The 15,704-nt window shown below is 35.5% G+C and overlaps 1 protein-coding gene across 4 annotated transcripts in view; it reads left to right on the top strand.

The window, feature by feature from the left end:
• ATL2 (atlastin GTPase 2) overlaps positions 1-13,001 on the top strand; it is a 63,868-nt gene extending 50,867 nt beyond the window's left edge. For 3 of the 4 annotated variants that reach the window (XM_032653167.1, XM_032653170.1, XM_032653169.1), the window contains 9 exons: positions 512-562; positions 862-918; positions 2,372-2,464; positions 4,548-4,686; positions 5,457-5,584; positions 6,867-6,923; positions 7,852-7,923; positions 8,606-9,037; positions 11,182-13,001. In XM_032653167.1, the coding sequence (XP_032509058.1) occupies positions 512-562; positions 862-918; positions 2,372-2,464; positions 4,548-4,686; positions 5,457-5,584; positions 6,867-6,923; positions 7,852-7,923; positions 8,606-9,037; positions 11,182-11,301 (1,149 nt within the window). In that variant the 3' untranslated portion in view covers positions 11,302-13,001. Of the gene's footprint in view, positions 1-511; positions 563-861; positions 919-2,371; positions 2,465-4,547; positions 4,687-5,456; positions 5,585-6,866; positions 6,924-7,851; positions 7,924-8,605; positions 9,038-10,692 lie in introns of all 4 variants that reach the window. The other variant, XM_032653168.1, reaches the window with a different exon arrangement.
• The last annotated feature ends 2,703 nt before the right edge of the window (positions 13,002-15,704 follow it).

Raw genomic sequence — 15,704 nt, 5'->3', positions numbered from 1 at the left:
ATAAACTATGTACTATGAATGCTCCAGGGAGGAATTTATCTTTGTATTGGGTTGGCCAAAAAGTTCGTTTGGGTTTTCTGTAACATCTTACAGAGAAAAACCCGAACAAACTTTTTGGCCAAACCAATAGAACTATGCCCTTCACATTCATTGACTTAGAAAAACAGTTGGGTAGTTGGGGGAACTCTTCACTTAAAAAAAAAAAATCATGTCATAACATTAAAGAAACTTACTATGTAATATACTTTTTTTTTTTTTAATGTCTGCTGCCTTCTTGGCCCCATATGTGTATATTCATGATTTTTACACAGTTTACCACCACTGCTTCCCCCTTAATGTTTTATCCTGTTAGGAAAAAAGAAAATTCTTTTCATGGACCACTGGTTAAGATAGTGACTGAGTCATTCATTTGTGCTCAGGTGTAAAATAGCCTTCGTTTCCACAAGTAAACTTATACACAGCTGGGTATTCAAAGTAAAACACTAATAAAAACAAAAATTTGTTTTAACAGGTGTATAATTTGTCTCAAAATATTCAAGAAGATGATCTTCAACACTTGCAAGTATGTATGTCTCAAAGAATGTATGCCAAAGTATTGAAAATTTAATTCCCACTTTGTTGTGACTTTACATCAAGAACCTGTAATATTGTAAGAAGATTGACTATTATATGGTTTTAAACAGATGTACGACTTCTTAACTAGAAGAAATTTTAAAGTATATGCAGTCTTAAAAAATTAAATGCTTGGCTTTCAAATGATTTTAAAGGCTCTGACATCTAGTCGTCTGATATAGAATAGCTTTACAGAGGTCTTCTTTCAACCTCTTCAGGGGCATTATTTTAAATAATTTGATTTAATAGTTATTTACAGAATACGGCAGACTTGCAATGGAAGAAATCTACCAGAAGCCATTTCAGGTAAATAAATATTTTATCATTAAAAAAAATTTTATCTATGAAAAGCTATCATCTTCTATCTCTGGAGATATGAGGACATTATGCGAAACTCATTTTTAGCAAAAGATCTAGTGGAATTGAAACTAATTTATGGTAATGTCGTCACCATCTCATCAGTAGCAGCTTACAGGATAGGAAATAGAACAAATGAATATAGGCTGGTTCTTAATACTTTTACTTAAAAGGTTAATAACATTTCTTTTAACTGGATATTACTTCCAAAACTTGAGATAGTCATGTAAATTTCTTTTATATGTGATACACTACTAGAAAATGTTATTGGTTGTACACGTGTGTGTGTGTGTGGTATATTACAAGTTGAGGTTAGACCTATTATTCTTTATTTTTGTTTCAAATAGAAAAGTTTCAGAATTTATTATATCTCTCCCCCATGTGTTTTTTCATTACTTTTAAATGCTAGGTACAGAATATTAAGTCAGAAATTAACCTTGATTTAGAAGCATATGCTCTGCTTGCTTCTGTGGAGTCTTATCATTAGAGATTTTTTAAAAAGCAGATCTAATTTCAGATAGATTCTTTTTTGAAACAAGTGTAATTTGTAAGTAGACATTGTACTATTTGGTTAGTTGTGTTATAGTAGGTGAGAATGACTCCACCCTGTTTGCTCATCAGTGTGTGAAGTCCTTCCTGTGTGATAGCATCACTGGTGATTCTGTTAGTGGGTTACATTGATTCTGCCTCAGTCTTGTCTGGCTCAGGTGATCACTTTTATGAAATATTTGGGCAGGTTATGGTGTTATTTTGTGTATATGATGAAATATACTCTATTTGGCCTCTATCAGTTTTTCTGAACTGGGGTAATTTTGCCACCCAGAGGGCATTTACCAGTGACTGGAGACATTTTTGGTTGTCACAGTTTTGGGGAGGAAGCTCATGCCATTGGCATCTAGTTTATAGAGGCCAGACATGCTGTTCAACATCCTACAAAATGTAGGACAGCCGTGCACAGCTAAGAATTATCTGACCCGAAGTGTCAGTAGTGCTGAGTTGAGGAACTTAAGCATATAGGAATTAAAAATTCTATGAAAAGAACTAATTGGTCTAGAATTAGGTTAGTTGGTCTTCTAGTTACACAATCTTGACTTAAAATTATGATCTGTATACCCTGATATGTCTTTTGTTTCTTTTTAAAATATCCTGTATTACTGCTTGTGGTGACTCTTATACACAGTGAGGTTCTCAGATGGAGGCAGTTTCTTGGTATAGGAGCTGGGAGTATTGTTGGCTTATGTAGGCTCTTGTTATAACTATGAGTAATATTAAGCCATTTGGTTACTATAACTTTTGATAAGGATTGTTTTTGGGGAGTAAGGGGTGCTTCAGTTATTCAAGTAGTAATTTTTGGTAAAGTTTTATAAGAAATGATTTCAATTTTTTCCCCTTCTTTCTGTAGACACTAATGTTTTTGATTCGAGACTGGAGTTATCCTTATGAACATTCATATGGTTTGGAAGGTGGAAAACAATTCCTTGAAAAGAGATTGCAGGTAAGCCCCCATTTCTTAGAGAGGAGAGCATAAGCACCAAGCGCCAGGTGAAGGTGTGGACTGTCTGGACTGCTGCTTAGACTACCAACCTCTGAGTGTCATTGGGACAAATTGAGTATCCCAAGTTAACCCAGATAACTGCATACATAATTGATGAGAAGTAAATTGGTATAGCACTCCTGTGAAAGAGGACAATAGAAATGCCCTCAAGTAGAAGTTAAGGAATGGATATTTCTCTCCAGAGCCAACTGCCCCTTCAATAAATCAATATTCAAAGGATAAAAGTTTGAAGTAGACTAACTTTTTGATCTGCTCAGGTTGCATGCATTTCTCTTTCTGGCCCAGCTGTGCTTCTGAGCATTTGGGACAGGCTGGATAATCTAGTGTGGATGCATTGAACACAGATGATGTGAGACTCTCTTTCCAAGGATACTATCTCGTAGAGTGGCAGCATATAGAGAAAAAAGGGATCTTAAACATTATCTAGTATAGCCTTTACACCCACCCACACACACACACACACAAAACTGGGACCCAGAAAAGTGACTTGTCTTTGGTCACTTAACTAATTATAGATAACTGGGAGTAGGACCCAAATGTCCAAGCTCCTGGCCTGGCCTGTGCAAATGCCACACCAAGTCATTCCTGGAAAATAACATGGAAGTACTTTGGGAAACCCTCAGGTCAGATACTACCTACCTACTGACGTCCACAAAAGATACATAAAAATACCTGTATTCATAAGTAGGAGGTTTAGCTCTTTGGAGTAATAAAATTTTGTTTGTTTCCTATGAAAAAATGCATTTCATTTCGCAGCCACATTCAAAGACTTAGGGTATAATGTAATTTTTCTTAATCCTAAAATAAGATCAAAACCAACTGCTCATTTCTTGGATTATTTGAAAGGCATTTCTAGACTTGTCAGAGATAATTTCATTCATCAGCGTTTTCTCTGGTTTGTTCAGAAGAAATTAACCCACAGCACATCAGGCATATTAACTAAATTCAGAATTATGTACTTCAAAGATAAGGAGGTTTTTAAATATATTATTGAAGCCATACAGAAAAGTACTCAGATCATAAGTGTGCAGCTTGAGGAGTTTGTACAAATTGAACATAGCCACGTAACCACCCAGAAGCAACTGCCTGTATCCACTAACTCCCGCGCCCCCCCAACCCTTCATTACTCTTTTGACCTCCAACAGGCTTGGTTTTTGGACTTTTTATGAAAGGAATCATATACAGTATGTATTCTTTTGTGTCCAGCTTCTTTTGCCCAGTATTACATTTCTGAGATTAATCCACATTGTTGCATGTAGTTTAGTTCACTTATTCTCATTGCTATGCAGTCTTCCATTGTATGAACAGGCAACAGGTTTTCCATTCTACTCTTGATGGAGATTTAGGTAGTTTCCAGATTTTGTTGATTACGAATGGTGCATGTTTTTTAGAATGGTTTTTGAGACGAGTTTGGGAGAATACGTGAGTTATATTGGGATAAGGAGTTATTAAAAATCTAACATTAGGATTTCCTTCCAGAAAATATATAGCAGTCTCTCTTCTGCAAAACACTGATAAACTAGCATAAATCATAAATAATCATTTGGAGTGAGTGCCGAAATCCTAATAAACTTTTAAGGCTCTTTGGACTGCATTGGCGCTTTTCGCCTTATCTGTTGTTTTGCTCAGGGGCTGACCTTTTTATTTGTAGGCAAATTAGTACTTTGTTTTTCTCTTTGCCATTATAAGTACTTTAAAGGCAAATTCTTAATTTATTTACTGGTTTATAAATCACAACCACACCTGTTGTTCTGGTGTTAGATATTATGATTAATTATTATTTGTATTTATTTATATCCTTGGCAGCTAACATGGGGAAAAAAAGTCTTTTTTGGTTTAAGACAGAGTGGGGTCTTATCAAATGGTTAGAAATGGGTCTATAGTAAAATTTTATTGTCAAGAAACACACACCTAGACTAGCATCTGAGTTAATGTGTGTGCATGTGAGTACGTATGTGTGTTTTCTTAAAAAAATGTGTTTTTCTCTTGTTTGCACCTTCACCGTGCCTCCTTCTGTCCCCAGGTAAAACAAAATCAACATGAAGAGCTACAGAATGTAAGGAAGCACATTCACAATTGTTTCTCAAATCTTGGTTGCTTCCTTTTGCCACATCCTGGTCTTAAAGTTGCAACTAATCCTAGTTTTGATGGGAGATTGAAAGGTGGGAATTCCCATTCTTGCTAAAATCAGAACTTAAGTTTTAGAGGCTGAAAGTTAAAAAAAAATACATGGTTCCTTAAATTTTTTCTTTTATACTGGAGGACATTTTGATGCATTATTAATGGTGTGATTGTAATGTATTGGTTTCTTGCAAACACCTGGCATATTGATTAACATTTTATAAGGTGGTCTGTTGCTCAGCACTGATGTCCTAAAAATACTGAAGGCTAAGAACATGTCAGTATTTCATCTGATTGCACTCTGCTAAAAAGCATCACCAATATATTATATTGATGTAATTAGATTTAAGTCTGTTCGGGGGTGATGGTGTAATTTTTTGTGTATGTTTTAGGATTATTTTGAGCATGATGGCAAAAGGCTTGAGGATTGACAAAACTTTTAACAGTATGGCTGGAGAAACAAAATTTAGTATTAAAATTTAATACAATTTCATGAATTGCTTGCCATTTGGAAAGGATAGTTTAGTTAAAATACTTGATGTGGAATTTGTTCTGGTAGGCCACAGTTTTATTTGTTATTTGGGCTGAAAGAATTATTGGGAGATGAGGGAAGTGGGGTAGTAGAGTGGAGGGGTGGTTATATATTTTCCTAGGAGATGTGACAGTGTGACGTGTTTGGATGAGTTTTTTGAAATGAATCTACACTTAAGTAGCATATTTTTATTTTATGAAATAGAATTTTATTAACTCTTACCAATGGGGACTTTACTTTTTTTTTTACTAACATATTGACTAACTTCATGTCCACTAGATATTGATGAAGAGTTTAAACGAGAGCTTCGAAATCTGGTTCCATTGCTGCTTGCCCCAGAAAATTTGGTAGAAAAAGAGATAAGTGGATCTAAAGTCACTTGTAGAGATCTTGTAGAATACTTTAAGGTAGGAAAATTCTTACATTAAATGGCTTTGTCTAAGTTAGAAATATAGCTGACTTAAAACTCATTTATATGTACAAGAAATTTCTTACCTTTATTTTAAAGCAAAAAAGTAAAATTTATATTTTTTTGCCTTGAATTGGATGTATCAGTATTTAAGAATATTTAACATTGTCGCAGACAACATGTATCTTCTAGACAGTGATTTTATTCTTTGTAGAGTTATCCTACTTTTTCTCCAGCTCTGATATGGAAAGAAGAACCATTCACCATAGTATTACAATACCACTCTATCATTTGAGAATGATAATAGGTACTGGGAGCATAATTCTGTATCCTGAGTTCTCACAAAAGCCTTCTCTCAGAGTCTGGGACTTGATAAGAGCAGCTGAAAGTATCCAGACTGGGTTTGAGCTCAAGTGCAGGCCTCTCACCGTTGTGGCCTCTCCCGCTGCGGGGCACAGTCTCCGGATGCGCAGGCTCAGTGGCCGTGGTTCATGGGCCCAGCCGCTCCGTGGCATGTGGGATCTTCCCGGACTGGGGCACAAACCCGTGTCCCCTGCATCGGCAGGCGGACTCTCAACCACTGCGCCACCAGGGAAGCCCTGTTCTCTAGTCTTTATAGCTTGCTTGCCAGAGCAAGACTATTGTAGAGGTTTGTATTTATTCATTGTAGTTGTAAATAGAAGGGAAATACAGTTAACTAAGAGTGTATTTTTGTATTATTTAATGGACACTTGATCACTTTCATACTATCTTTGTTCAGTTATGAATTAATTTAGAGTCAGTAGAAAGTTGAGGTGAAAGATTCCTATGTAGAACTTAACTTAAAAACGTTCATCTTTCTTTCTTACTCTTAAACCACAAATTCAGTAATTTTTTTCCCCTTGAACTGAAGTATATTTTAAGCTGGTCAAAGTAGAATACTGAGTTAAAATATTTTCTTACATATTTATTTGAAATGTTGGCATTAGGGGAGAATTATGGATTTCTTTTCATAAAGTAGATGACATTTTATATATAACTTTTAAATATGAGACATAATTTTTATGCCAAGTTGGAGTTATATTTAGAGACATTTCTCTAGGATATTATTTAGCAACATACACACTTAATAATGTTGAGAATAGGGTTAACTCTGTTGGAATGAGAGTATATGATTTTTAAAGCCTAGACTTTCCTTATAATAGTGTGAATCATTTTTCTATTTAATGATTTTTCTTTCTTTGGGGATGTGGAGCCAACTTGCATAACCTATGAATATAATGAGTCTTCTGTATTTTTAGGCTTACATTAAAATTTATCAAGGAGAGGAACTTCCACATCCAAAGTCCATGCTTCAGGTAGTGTGTGTGTTGTACATACATTTATTTACGAAGGAGGAAAAAAAATCTTTGCTTTAGAGATAAATGCTGGAAATGGGGTAGTGTTTCTTTCCATGCAAATACATTTTAGATACTTAAGGCATGGGTCCTGAAGTTTTAATGAGTTTTTGTAACTACAAGTTGCACACCTTGCACACCAGAAATGAGGGTCCTCGGTGCCTTCTCTTCAGTTGCTCAAAAAGTGTAGGAGAATTTCTGCTTCAGAAGATAGCTTCATATGGGCCTTGCCAAACCAAGAGCCTTGCTTCTGCTTTCTGAGTCTTTGACAACGAATGTTGTTTGAAATAAGGCTTATTTTCTCTTGATATTAATGATTCACCCAGTCTGGTTCTAGTGAATATAGATTTTGTTTTTATTTTTTTTAAAAAGGTGTTCTTTAGGGACAATGTTATTTTAACCTAATTCATTTTTTTTAAAATTTGCTACTTTGGGCAGTTTCTCAGTTTTATAGTAGATTAAACTTTTTTTCATAAAACCCATACAATAAGCAGTTTTGTGGATTTAAAAATGTATCTTGTGTGTAATACTGATTATGAGAGAGAGGACCATATGAGTAATTCTTGATTCTTTGCACCTGGGGACTTGACACATTTTAGGGTTGTATATGTTTAATTTTCTATAATTTCCTGGGCATATGTGGTATTTTCTACAAACCCACTTTAACAAACCTAAGCAAAACAAGATTAAGCAGGTAGTCCTATTAGAAGCAATTATTATGTCCTTTATACTGGTGTTTCCTTCAATTAGAAAGGGAAACTGGAAGTTGATAATATTTTCTCTGATTCATTTTCAGACTTGGTCATTGTACATAATTTATTGTCTTAATCAGAATTTATAGTTATCAGGTATTTCACATAAAATTGGCACATTTTATTTTATTTCTTAGGCAACAGCTGAAGCTAATAATCTTGCTGCAGTTGCAGGAGCAAGAGAGATCTATTGCAAAAGTATGGAGCAGGTTTGTAACTAAAATTTAAATTTGACACTAGAGTAAGATAGAAGATTTTTATATTTAAAATAATTGAACCAATTTGTGCTCCTTTTACATTGTCATGTTACATCATTCCCAAATTTCCCTTTATCATCTCTGCTGGAAATAAACTAAGAATATAATTCCCATGGTTAGAGTGCAGGATATGGGTAGTAAGTTATTACATAGACCACACTGAAATCTTTTCTGACACATGATTCAGAGTGCTGTTATTAGTAGCTTCTGATGCAAGCAACATCAGCTTAAGGGCAATAGCAGCTTCTTTGCTAAGCTTGCTAACTCAAACATTAAAGTACCTTTTTTATGTTATCTTTTACCCACTTTCTTGCCAGCAATCTTTTGTACTCTTTTGGTGTATTGCTGGGTCAGGTGAAGTCAGGTACAGATTGCAGTGTAATTCTTTTTGTCTTTATTGGTATATAATTAATACCAATATAATTAATTTTGGAAAGTTTATTTTGCTTGAGTCAGTTAAACATATAAGAAATAAGTAGGTTATGATAATGTGTGAAGTATTATGAACAGATGTAAAACTAAACCATGTAGGTGGTTTGACTTTTTGAGATTAAAAATTATGATCAGGGAATTTCTTTCAAGTGTGAATTATTTCCAGCATGTAATCTGTCCTAATGTCACCCTGCCTGTACAGGTATGTGGTGGGGACAAGCCTTACATTGCACCTTCAGATCTGGAGCGAAGACACCTGGATCTCAAGGAAATGGCGATTAAACAGTTTCGTTCAGTAAAAAAAATGGGTGGAGATGAATTCTGCCGTCGTTATCAGGACCAGCTTGAGGCTGAAATAGAAGAAACCTATGCAAATTTTATAAAGCACAATGATGGCAAAAATATCTTCTATGCTGCTCGTACCCCTGCCACACTATTTGCAGTCATGTTTGCTATGTATATAATCTCAGGACTGACTGGCTTCGTTGGCCTAAACTCTATAGCCGTCTTGTGTAACCTTGTCATGGGGTTAGCACTGACGTCTCTTTGTACTTGGGCATATGTTAAATACTCTGGGGAGTTCAGAGAAATTGGAACAATGATTGATCAGATTGCTGAAACACTATGGGAACAGGTTGGTATCTGTCTTTTGGTTTTTCAGTGACTAATCTTATCCCTGTGACTCCCCACCCCTCCTTCCAGTCCCCCATTCCCCACCCCCAGTATTTGCACACCTACTTTTCCTTTATCTGGAGAATGGTAAAAGGATATTTTCCTTTTCGTTTAGATGCATAATTTGAATATAAAGTATGAACTGTTTCTTCTCCCCTTTAAAGTTGTAATTATAGTGTGCTTTGGTTGGCTTACATCTGTAATATCCTTTGGATAGATTCTTAGTCATAGGCCTGATTATACCAGACAAGTGGGCAGGGCCAGAGTCTTTAAGGATTTTTTTTTTTAAGAAAAGAAAATATAATTAGTGCAAGAGTTATGAAGGTCAGGAAAGAAGTTTGGAAGTGTAATTCTTTTGCTTTAGGAAAGCAAAAGAAGTTTCTTACTAATATTGGCAAGAACCAAGGCATGCTTATATTCCAGGAAAAATATTGTGTTTTCATTGCCTTCCATGAAGTTAGTAGTGATTTACTGATGTACTACAAGGAACAATCTTATAGGGAATTCTTACATCAAAGAAACTTTGTTTGACCTCTATACTGTGGAAATACTAATGAACAAAGCAAAGCACCACAAACAGAGAACCAGCTTTTCTTAATCATAATCCGTTATCTCAACCAGAATTCAAATCATGATTTTTTACCTCAAACCAGAATTCAAAGTTGGGCCTGACAAGTATCTACTAAGGAAAGCCTTGTTGTATGTATATCAGCCAACTGTTGTCTAGAATTGCCTGTGTTCAGAAAATTTCATTTAAGGATGTTGTCATTAAAATGATCATCGTGAAATACTTGAGCATCATGTCAAGGACCAGAGTGAAAACTGCAGTTATTACCGCTGGACAGTTATAAAAGGTGTTTTCAGATACCATTTCTGGGCTGATGAAGTATTGGGCTTACTTGAAGATCTAAGATATGCAGGTCCATGTTGGTCTGGCTTTAAATTCAAAGACTGAAGTTGATTGGATGTTGACTTTTCTATTAATAATGTCATTATTATTTTATACAGTGACCCACTATATTAATTTGGATTTTATATTTCTTCTTTATAGAAATGCTCTATTTATTCAGATCTGATTTGGAAACTTGTGTCTGGATATTTGTAAAATTTAAATTTTTATATCAAAAATAATCTCATTCTTTATATTCCTTTGATATCTTCTGACCGAAGATGGATTAAAAGCTATCACAACCTCAAAAAAAAAAAGCTATCACAATGTCATTTAAAATATTACCTACTTTAAAAATGTTGGACCATTACTAATTTTGTGCAACATGAATTTCGATAGTTGTACATTGTCTTCTTTTGAAAACCACTCATCTCCCATGCAGCATTGATTTTAGGAGTTTAGAAGTGCCATTATTACAAAACAAGTAAACGGAAGAATCTAAAGTGTGTAAAATTATTTTCAGTATAGTTGAGGTAAGATGATCACTAGTCAGAAGATCTGTGCTGTGTCAACACTTGTCTAAATTTTTTTGCATTTCTCTTTTCTTTTGCTTCAGAGGAGTCCCAGGAAGGTGAGAAACCTACAAAGTCTCAAATTCTTGTAGTCTTAAGTTCTTTAACTTCAAGGCACTCTGAGTCATTCTCCTAACGAATCACTCCATGTTTTAGGTGTTTTCCAAACTGTTTGAAGTTACTAGACGTCGAATGGTTCATCGTGCTCTTTCATCAGCACAGCGACAGAGACTGTCATCGAACAATAACAAGAAGAAAAATTAGACAGTATTTTTAACTTTTTTCTCTATCCGAAGTGTTCACACTTACACATGTAGGACAATAAGCAGGACCGTCTGGGCCGGTCTGCATAAATGCTGTATACATACCAGATTTGATGCTGCATATAGGGTATGGAATTGCACATCCATCTCATAGGAATTGTAAATGGTTTGAATAGGAGGAAAGTAATTTTTGTTGCATTATAAAATGTCTAACTGCATTATTTGTAGCATCATAACTTTTTTTGGGAGAAGCACCTTTTTATTTCCCACATTCCTGGTTATTTTCTTCATTGCTTTGAATTGAATTTTTATATCTATTTTTATATGTAGCTCTTTTTTTACCTCATGTTTTTATTTGTTTTGCACATTTCTCATACCACAGGTATTGAAGCCCCTGGGTGATAATTTGATGGAGGAAAACATAAGGCAGTCTGTAACAAACTCTATCAAAGCAGGCCTGACTGACCAGGTGTCTCATCATGCCAGATTAAAGACAGACTGACAGTTCATCTCCTCATGGACTCCACTCTTTCTTTTTTTCATGCTTGCTGTACAATGAGAACTCAAATAAAAATAAACCAAAGTTTACAATCAACTGTAGAAGTAGTTTAGCTAACTGGCTTCACAGATGGCTGCCACAGAGTGTGAAATTGTTTGTTGGTTTTAAGCATTCTGTTCATGGCTCCTAAGGCATGAAGACTGCCTGAGGAGCATTAGTTTTCATGCACACTTGTACCATGTTTAATTCTTTTTTTCCCCCTTTTACATAATCTAATGTTAGTGAAATTTGTCTTATGTAAAGGATATTTCAGGGAAATATTTTAAGAAATCTATTTAGAGTCTCTTTAACACAGTGTCCCATTGAAATTTTAATTTTTAGAGAAGTTTTGAATCACTGTATCAAGAATCAGATTGGAATGACAATGAAGCCTTTATTGAGCCACGACATTAAAAGTATATATTGCTTTACTGCCTTCAATACCAGTATTACATAAATGCATGTATCAGAAACTTCACAGAAATTACATGACAACTCTTGTAGCTAAGAAAGTGATTCTGAGGTGTACATTTGTCTTGCCTTTTTAAATTTATAAACCTGCCCTAAAAGGAGATGCATATCTGGGAAACTGAACTGTCTTTATGCAGTTTAGCCTTCATGTACATAAAATATGCCGTTAATTTATTGGGGGAGAAATTCCATCCAAAAATGTTGCCTACAGCTATGAGTTAAGAGTGTCTATACAGTGTGTAGCTTTTATTTTCTAAAATCACAGGTAGGGCATGTATATGAATTATAAATATATAAATACGATTTTGTATTAAAAGTTTTGTAGTTTATGACAAAATCTGGTTCTGTGGTAGGCTAATGAGTACAGTCCCTGTGAAGGAATGTTTGTGGCTCATGTCAGTGTGTGAATGCATAGACAATTTGAAGTTTTTGATATATTTGTGATATTTATCTTCTTGAGCACTGCAGTCTCACCACCCTCCCCCCACCCCCTCCCCCCAGGGGAATTCAATGGGAATGTTTATCGTGACTTTGTCCTCTGTTGCATTTTAAAGTTCCTTACTGTAATTTATTTTCAGTACATAATTAAAAATTTGTATATATAAAATGGAACTTGTGATTTTTTTTTTTAAGGAATTCTTCAAATATGTATTCCATTACATAAACCTATTTGTTTATACTGAAAAGAGCATGAGTGGGAAACACCCAAGTGAGAGCTGTAAGGTATCGTACCTCATACCTCGAATCTAAGCTTGTAAAAAGTTATTTTTCTGTGTCTGTCTCTGTTAGGGAAAACTTGTTGTGATTAGCCTAGGGGATTTATTAATTTTGTTTCTCTCTTTTTTGTGGTGTACATAAGGCTAACATTCTGTAATACTTTTGTAGCCTTCTCTATGAACACCTATTAAAGCGTCTAGTTTGGTTTTTAAGTGAAGAGAACTCAGATGTTGAGTTGCATGGCCGAAAGCTCTAAATTTACTTTGGTTGATATATCTGCCTCCTGCTTCAAACCCTGTTTTTATATGGATTGTATTTGTTTCCATCTGTATTAAACTGCTACCAACTCATCTGTTCTTAAACAGAATCCACCTGAAATGTGTCTCTTTTTATTTCTTTTACCACCCTGTTTTATGAATGCCGTAGACTGCTTTTATGAATGGAAAAAATAAAAAGTTTGTTGTATAATAGCAATTCTTCTGTAATTAAAGACAGGTTGGTTATTTATTTATTTATTTTTAAGCAAAAGTGCTGTGAAATCTAAACCATTGGATTTCTTAGTATTTCTTGTTGGAAAGAGTGTTTTCCCCAAAGACACAATTCTATAAAGGATTCTAAGAAAGTACTTTGGTTTCAGCTGGAAGACTGAATATTGCTACACAAGAAGCAATAAAAGGGAATAAAGACAAACTCAAAACTGTTTGCTGAAATAAGTTTTGTGTTAGTATATTTTCTGTGGTATAATTTTTTAGTAATTTATATTATAAGGTAGGTTTTTAAAAAAGAAACCCAATAACAAACAGTCTATCTTCCTAATTAAGACATAAATAATTTACTTTTGTGGAAGGGACAGTCATTTGTGACCCTACTATTGAGTATGCCTTGTATGTCTCTAATGAAGATAGCTAGTCATCCTTGCTTCACTGAACATATTCTACTTGTGAAGCTGAAGAGCAGAATTTAATTTTTGAGGGTTTATATTTTCGGTGAACTTTGAGCAGGACTTCCTTTAGTTATTTTACTCCCACAATTGGGCTAGCTACTAGGGACTTGACCTTGCTGTAGGCGTGAGTGCTGCTGGAGTTAGTTACATTGTTTCATTATTGTGGGATTAAAAAAATTTTTTTTGGTCTTAACTTGGTTAAGAACCTATTAAAATATACCATGAAATTTCAGAAAACACTGACGTTGCTGTTACTGGTCCACTGAGGTCAGACGGCCTTACGGAAAGCTTTCTGATGAGCTGCTTCTCTGCTAGTGCGGGTTGCTTGGGTCTGCTGCACACACTTTTAGGTTTCAGCAGCTCCATTCCTGGCTTGAATTTTCCCGTACTTTGACCATAATTGATCTGTGCACCTAAATGTTTTTCCATTTGTGTCCTGGTTGTGGGGTGATGGTGAGAGCCAGCTTGGAGAGCTGGCAGCTGTTCCAGGCAGCCATCTTAACTTGGCCAGAGTTTACTAATCAAATGACTGTCTTACTTGGATTCAGTGTGGAGCCTCTGTCAGAGAGAATCCTTCCACTTGGCTTTTGGGCAAACAAAGCTACATTAGAGCTTTCCCAAGCAGGACAGAGAAATGCCACCTTCTCTACCTAAGTCTTCTATCAGATCCTAGGAATTTTTCTCTCCAGATTTGCAGTTTGCTGGAATTTAGGCTGAAGAATTGATCTACCCTTGACATACTTGAGTGCGATACAGCTCCTATTATGTTCTCTTTAGGTTTGTGACGTTTTCGATTCTTCAGTGCCAAAGCTAGCAGTTGACCAGGTCAAAAGTGCCTAAAGATTGTAAAAAAGCTTAGGAGAAGAGGGGATCATAGCCTTTGCATAGCTCAGTCAAGCGCTTAAATATACATTAGCACTTTTTGTACAACAGTCGTGTGGTAGGAAACCACTTTATCGAAAAAAGTGTCTCGGGTATCTCAGGCTTGCAAACCAGGATTCTGCAACTCCACACCTCCAAGGGTTTTGAGTCAGTGGAAGGTTTCAGACACAGATGAGTAACATTCCTAACTCAAAGCTCTGTCTTAGCTGCATTCTGAAAAGTACTAAATGTGGAGAAAAAAGATTCTGTTAATACTGAAACAAGGTGAAAATTACCCATAATACTACATTAAAAACACAAGTCACATGAGGCAAGAAGTGAAAATCTTCCGGTCCTTTTGATACACCCCAGAGGTAACCGTATATTTGGTGTGTGTGCTGTGGAAATCTTTCCCTGTGCTTATTGACACGTCACTATACTGCATAAAACATACTCAATTTTTATTTTACACAAAAATAGAATTACCCTGTACGTGATATATTTTTTTCATATAACTGACATTCTAGGCCATTAAGTAAGTCTTTAATGCTCACATGGTTGCTTTGACCCTTCTGAGGGTAAGAGGGGTTTTGAGGAGAGAGCAGTAGACCTTGGATCTCTGCTAACAGTTTCCTTACTTTTTATGACAATTCCTGCCCTCTCAACAGGATTGGTGAGAGAATCAAATATGAAAAGGAGCAGGTAGCATAGAAAATTTGTACTCAGTTTTGCTTGTCTTAAGTCTCCATCTGCTGGCTCTATTTGGCCAATAGTCTGTCTGATAACTACTTCCTGAAGCTTGTCCATAACGATTTTTTTTTTTTTTTTTTTTTTTTGGTGGGGCATGGGAGTAATTTGGGCTGTTATTTAAATAAGTTATTTTTAAGCTTTCTGACAAATATGTTTATATGGCAAACACAGTCATTGTGGAGGAAAATGGGTCTATAGCTACTGACAGAGCAAGCAAGAAAGGTCATCTAAAATGGCATAGTTTAGATTTCCCAAACACAAAACGTGAAGACTCCGTAAACACTTATGTAATCTAGAACTGGAAGAATACTTGAATTTCAACTCCAGGAAAAGGAGATGGACCTTGGAGTTAAAACGGAACTTTGTTCCCAGCACCACCACTTCCAAGCTTTGTGAACTTGGTTGGGCAAATACTTAGGTAACAGCTGAGCCTCACCTTCTTCATCTATAAAATGGAGATAATACCTACCTCTCAGGGTTGTGAGGAGGATGAGATGAAAACATATATCAAAATCCTGGTAGACATTCTTCTGAATCCCTTTTATGGGGATGATATTTGTGAAACGTGCATCTATCCTTCCAAACCATACGTACTTAATTTTACACCCTTTGCTTCCTGAAGAGA

Source organism: Phocoena sinus, chromosome 13 (genome assembly GCF_008692025.1).
Source record: "Phocoena sinus isolate mPhoSin1 chromosome 13, mPhoSin1.pri, whole genome shotgun sequence".
NCBI classification, from domain to species: domain Eukaryota; kingdom Metazoa; phylum Chordata; class Mammalia; order Artiodactyla; family Phocoenidae; genus Phocoena; species Phocoena sinus.
This window is presented reverse-complemented; position numbering and strand designations above follow the sequence as displayed.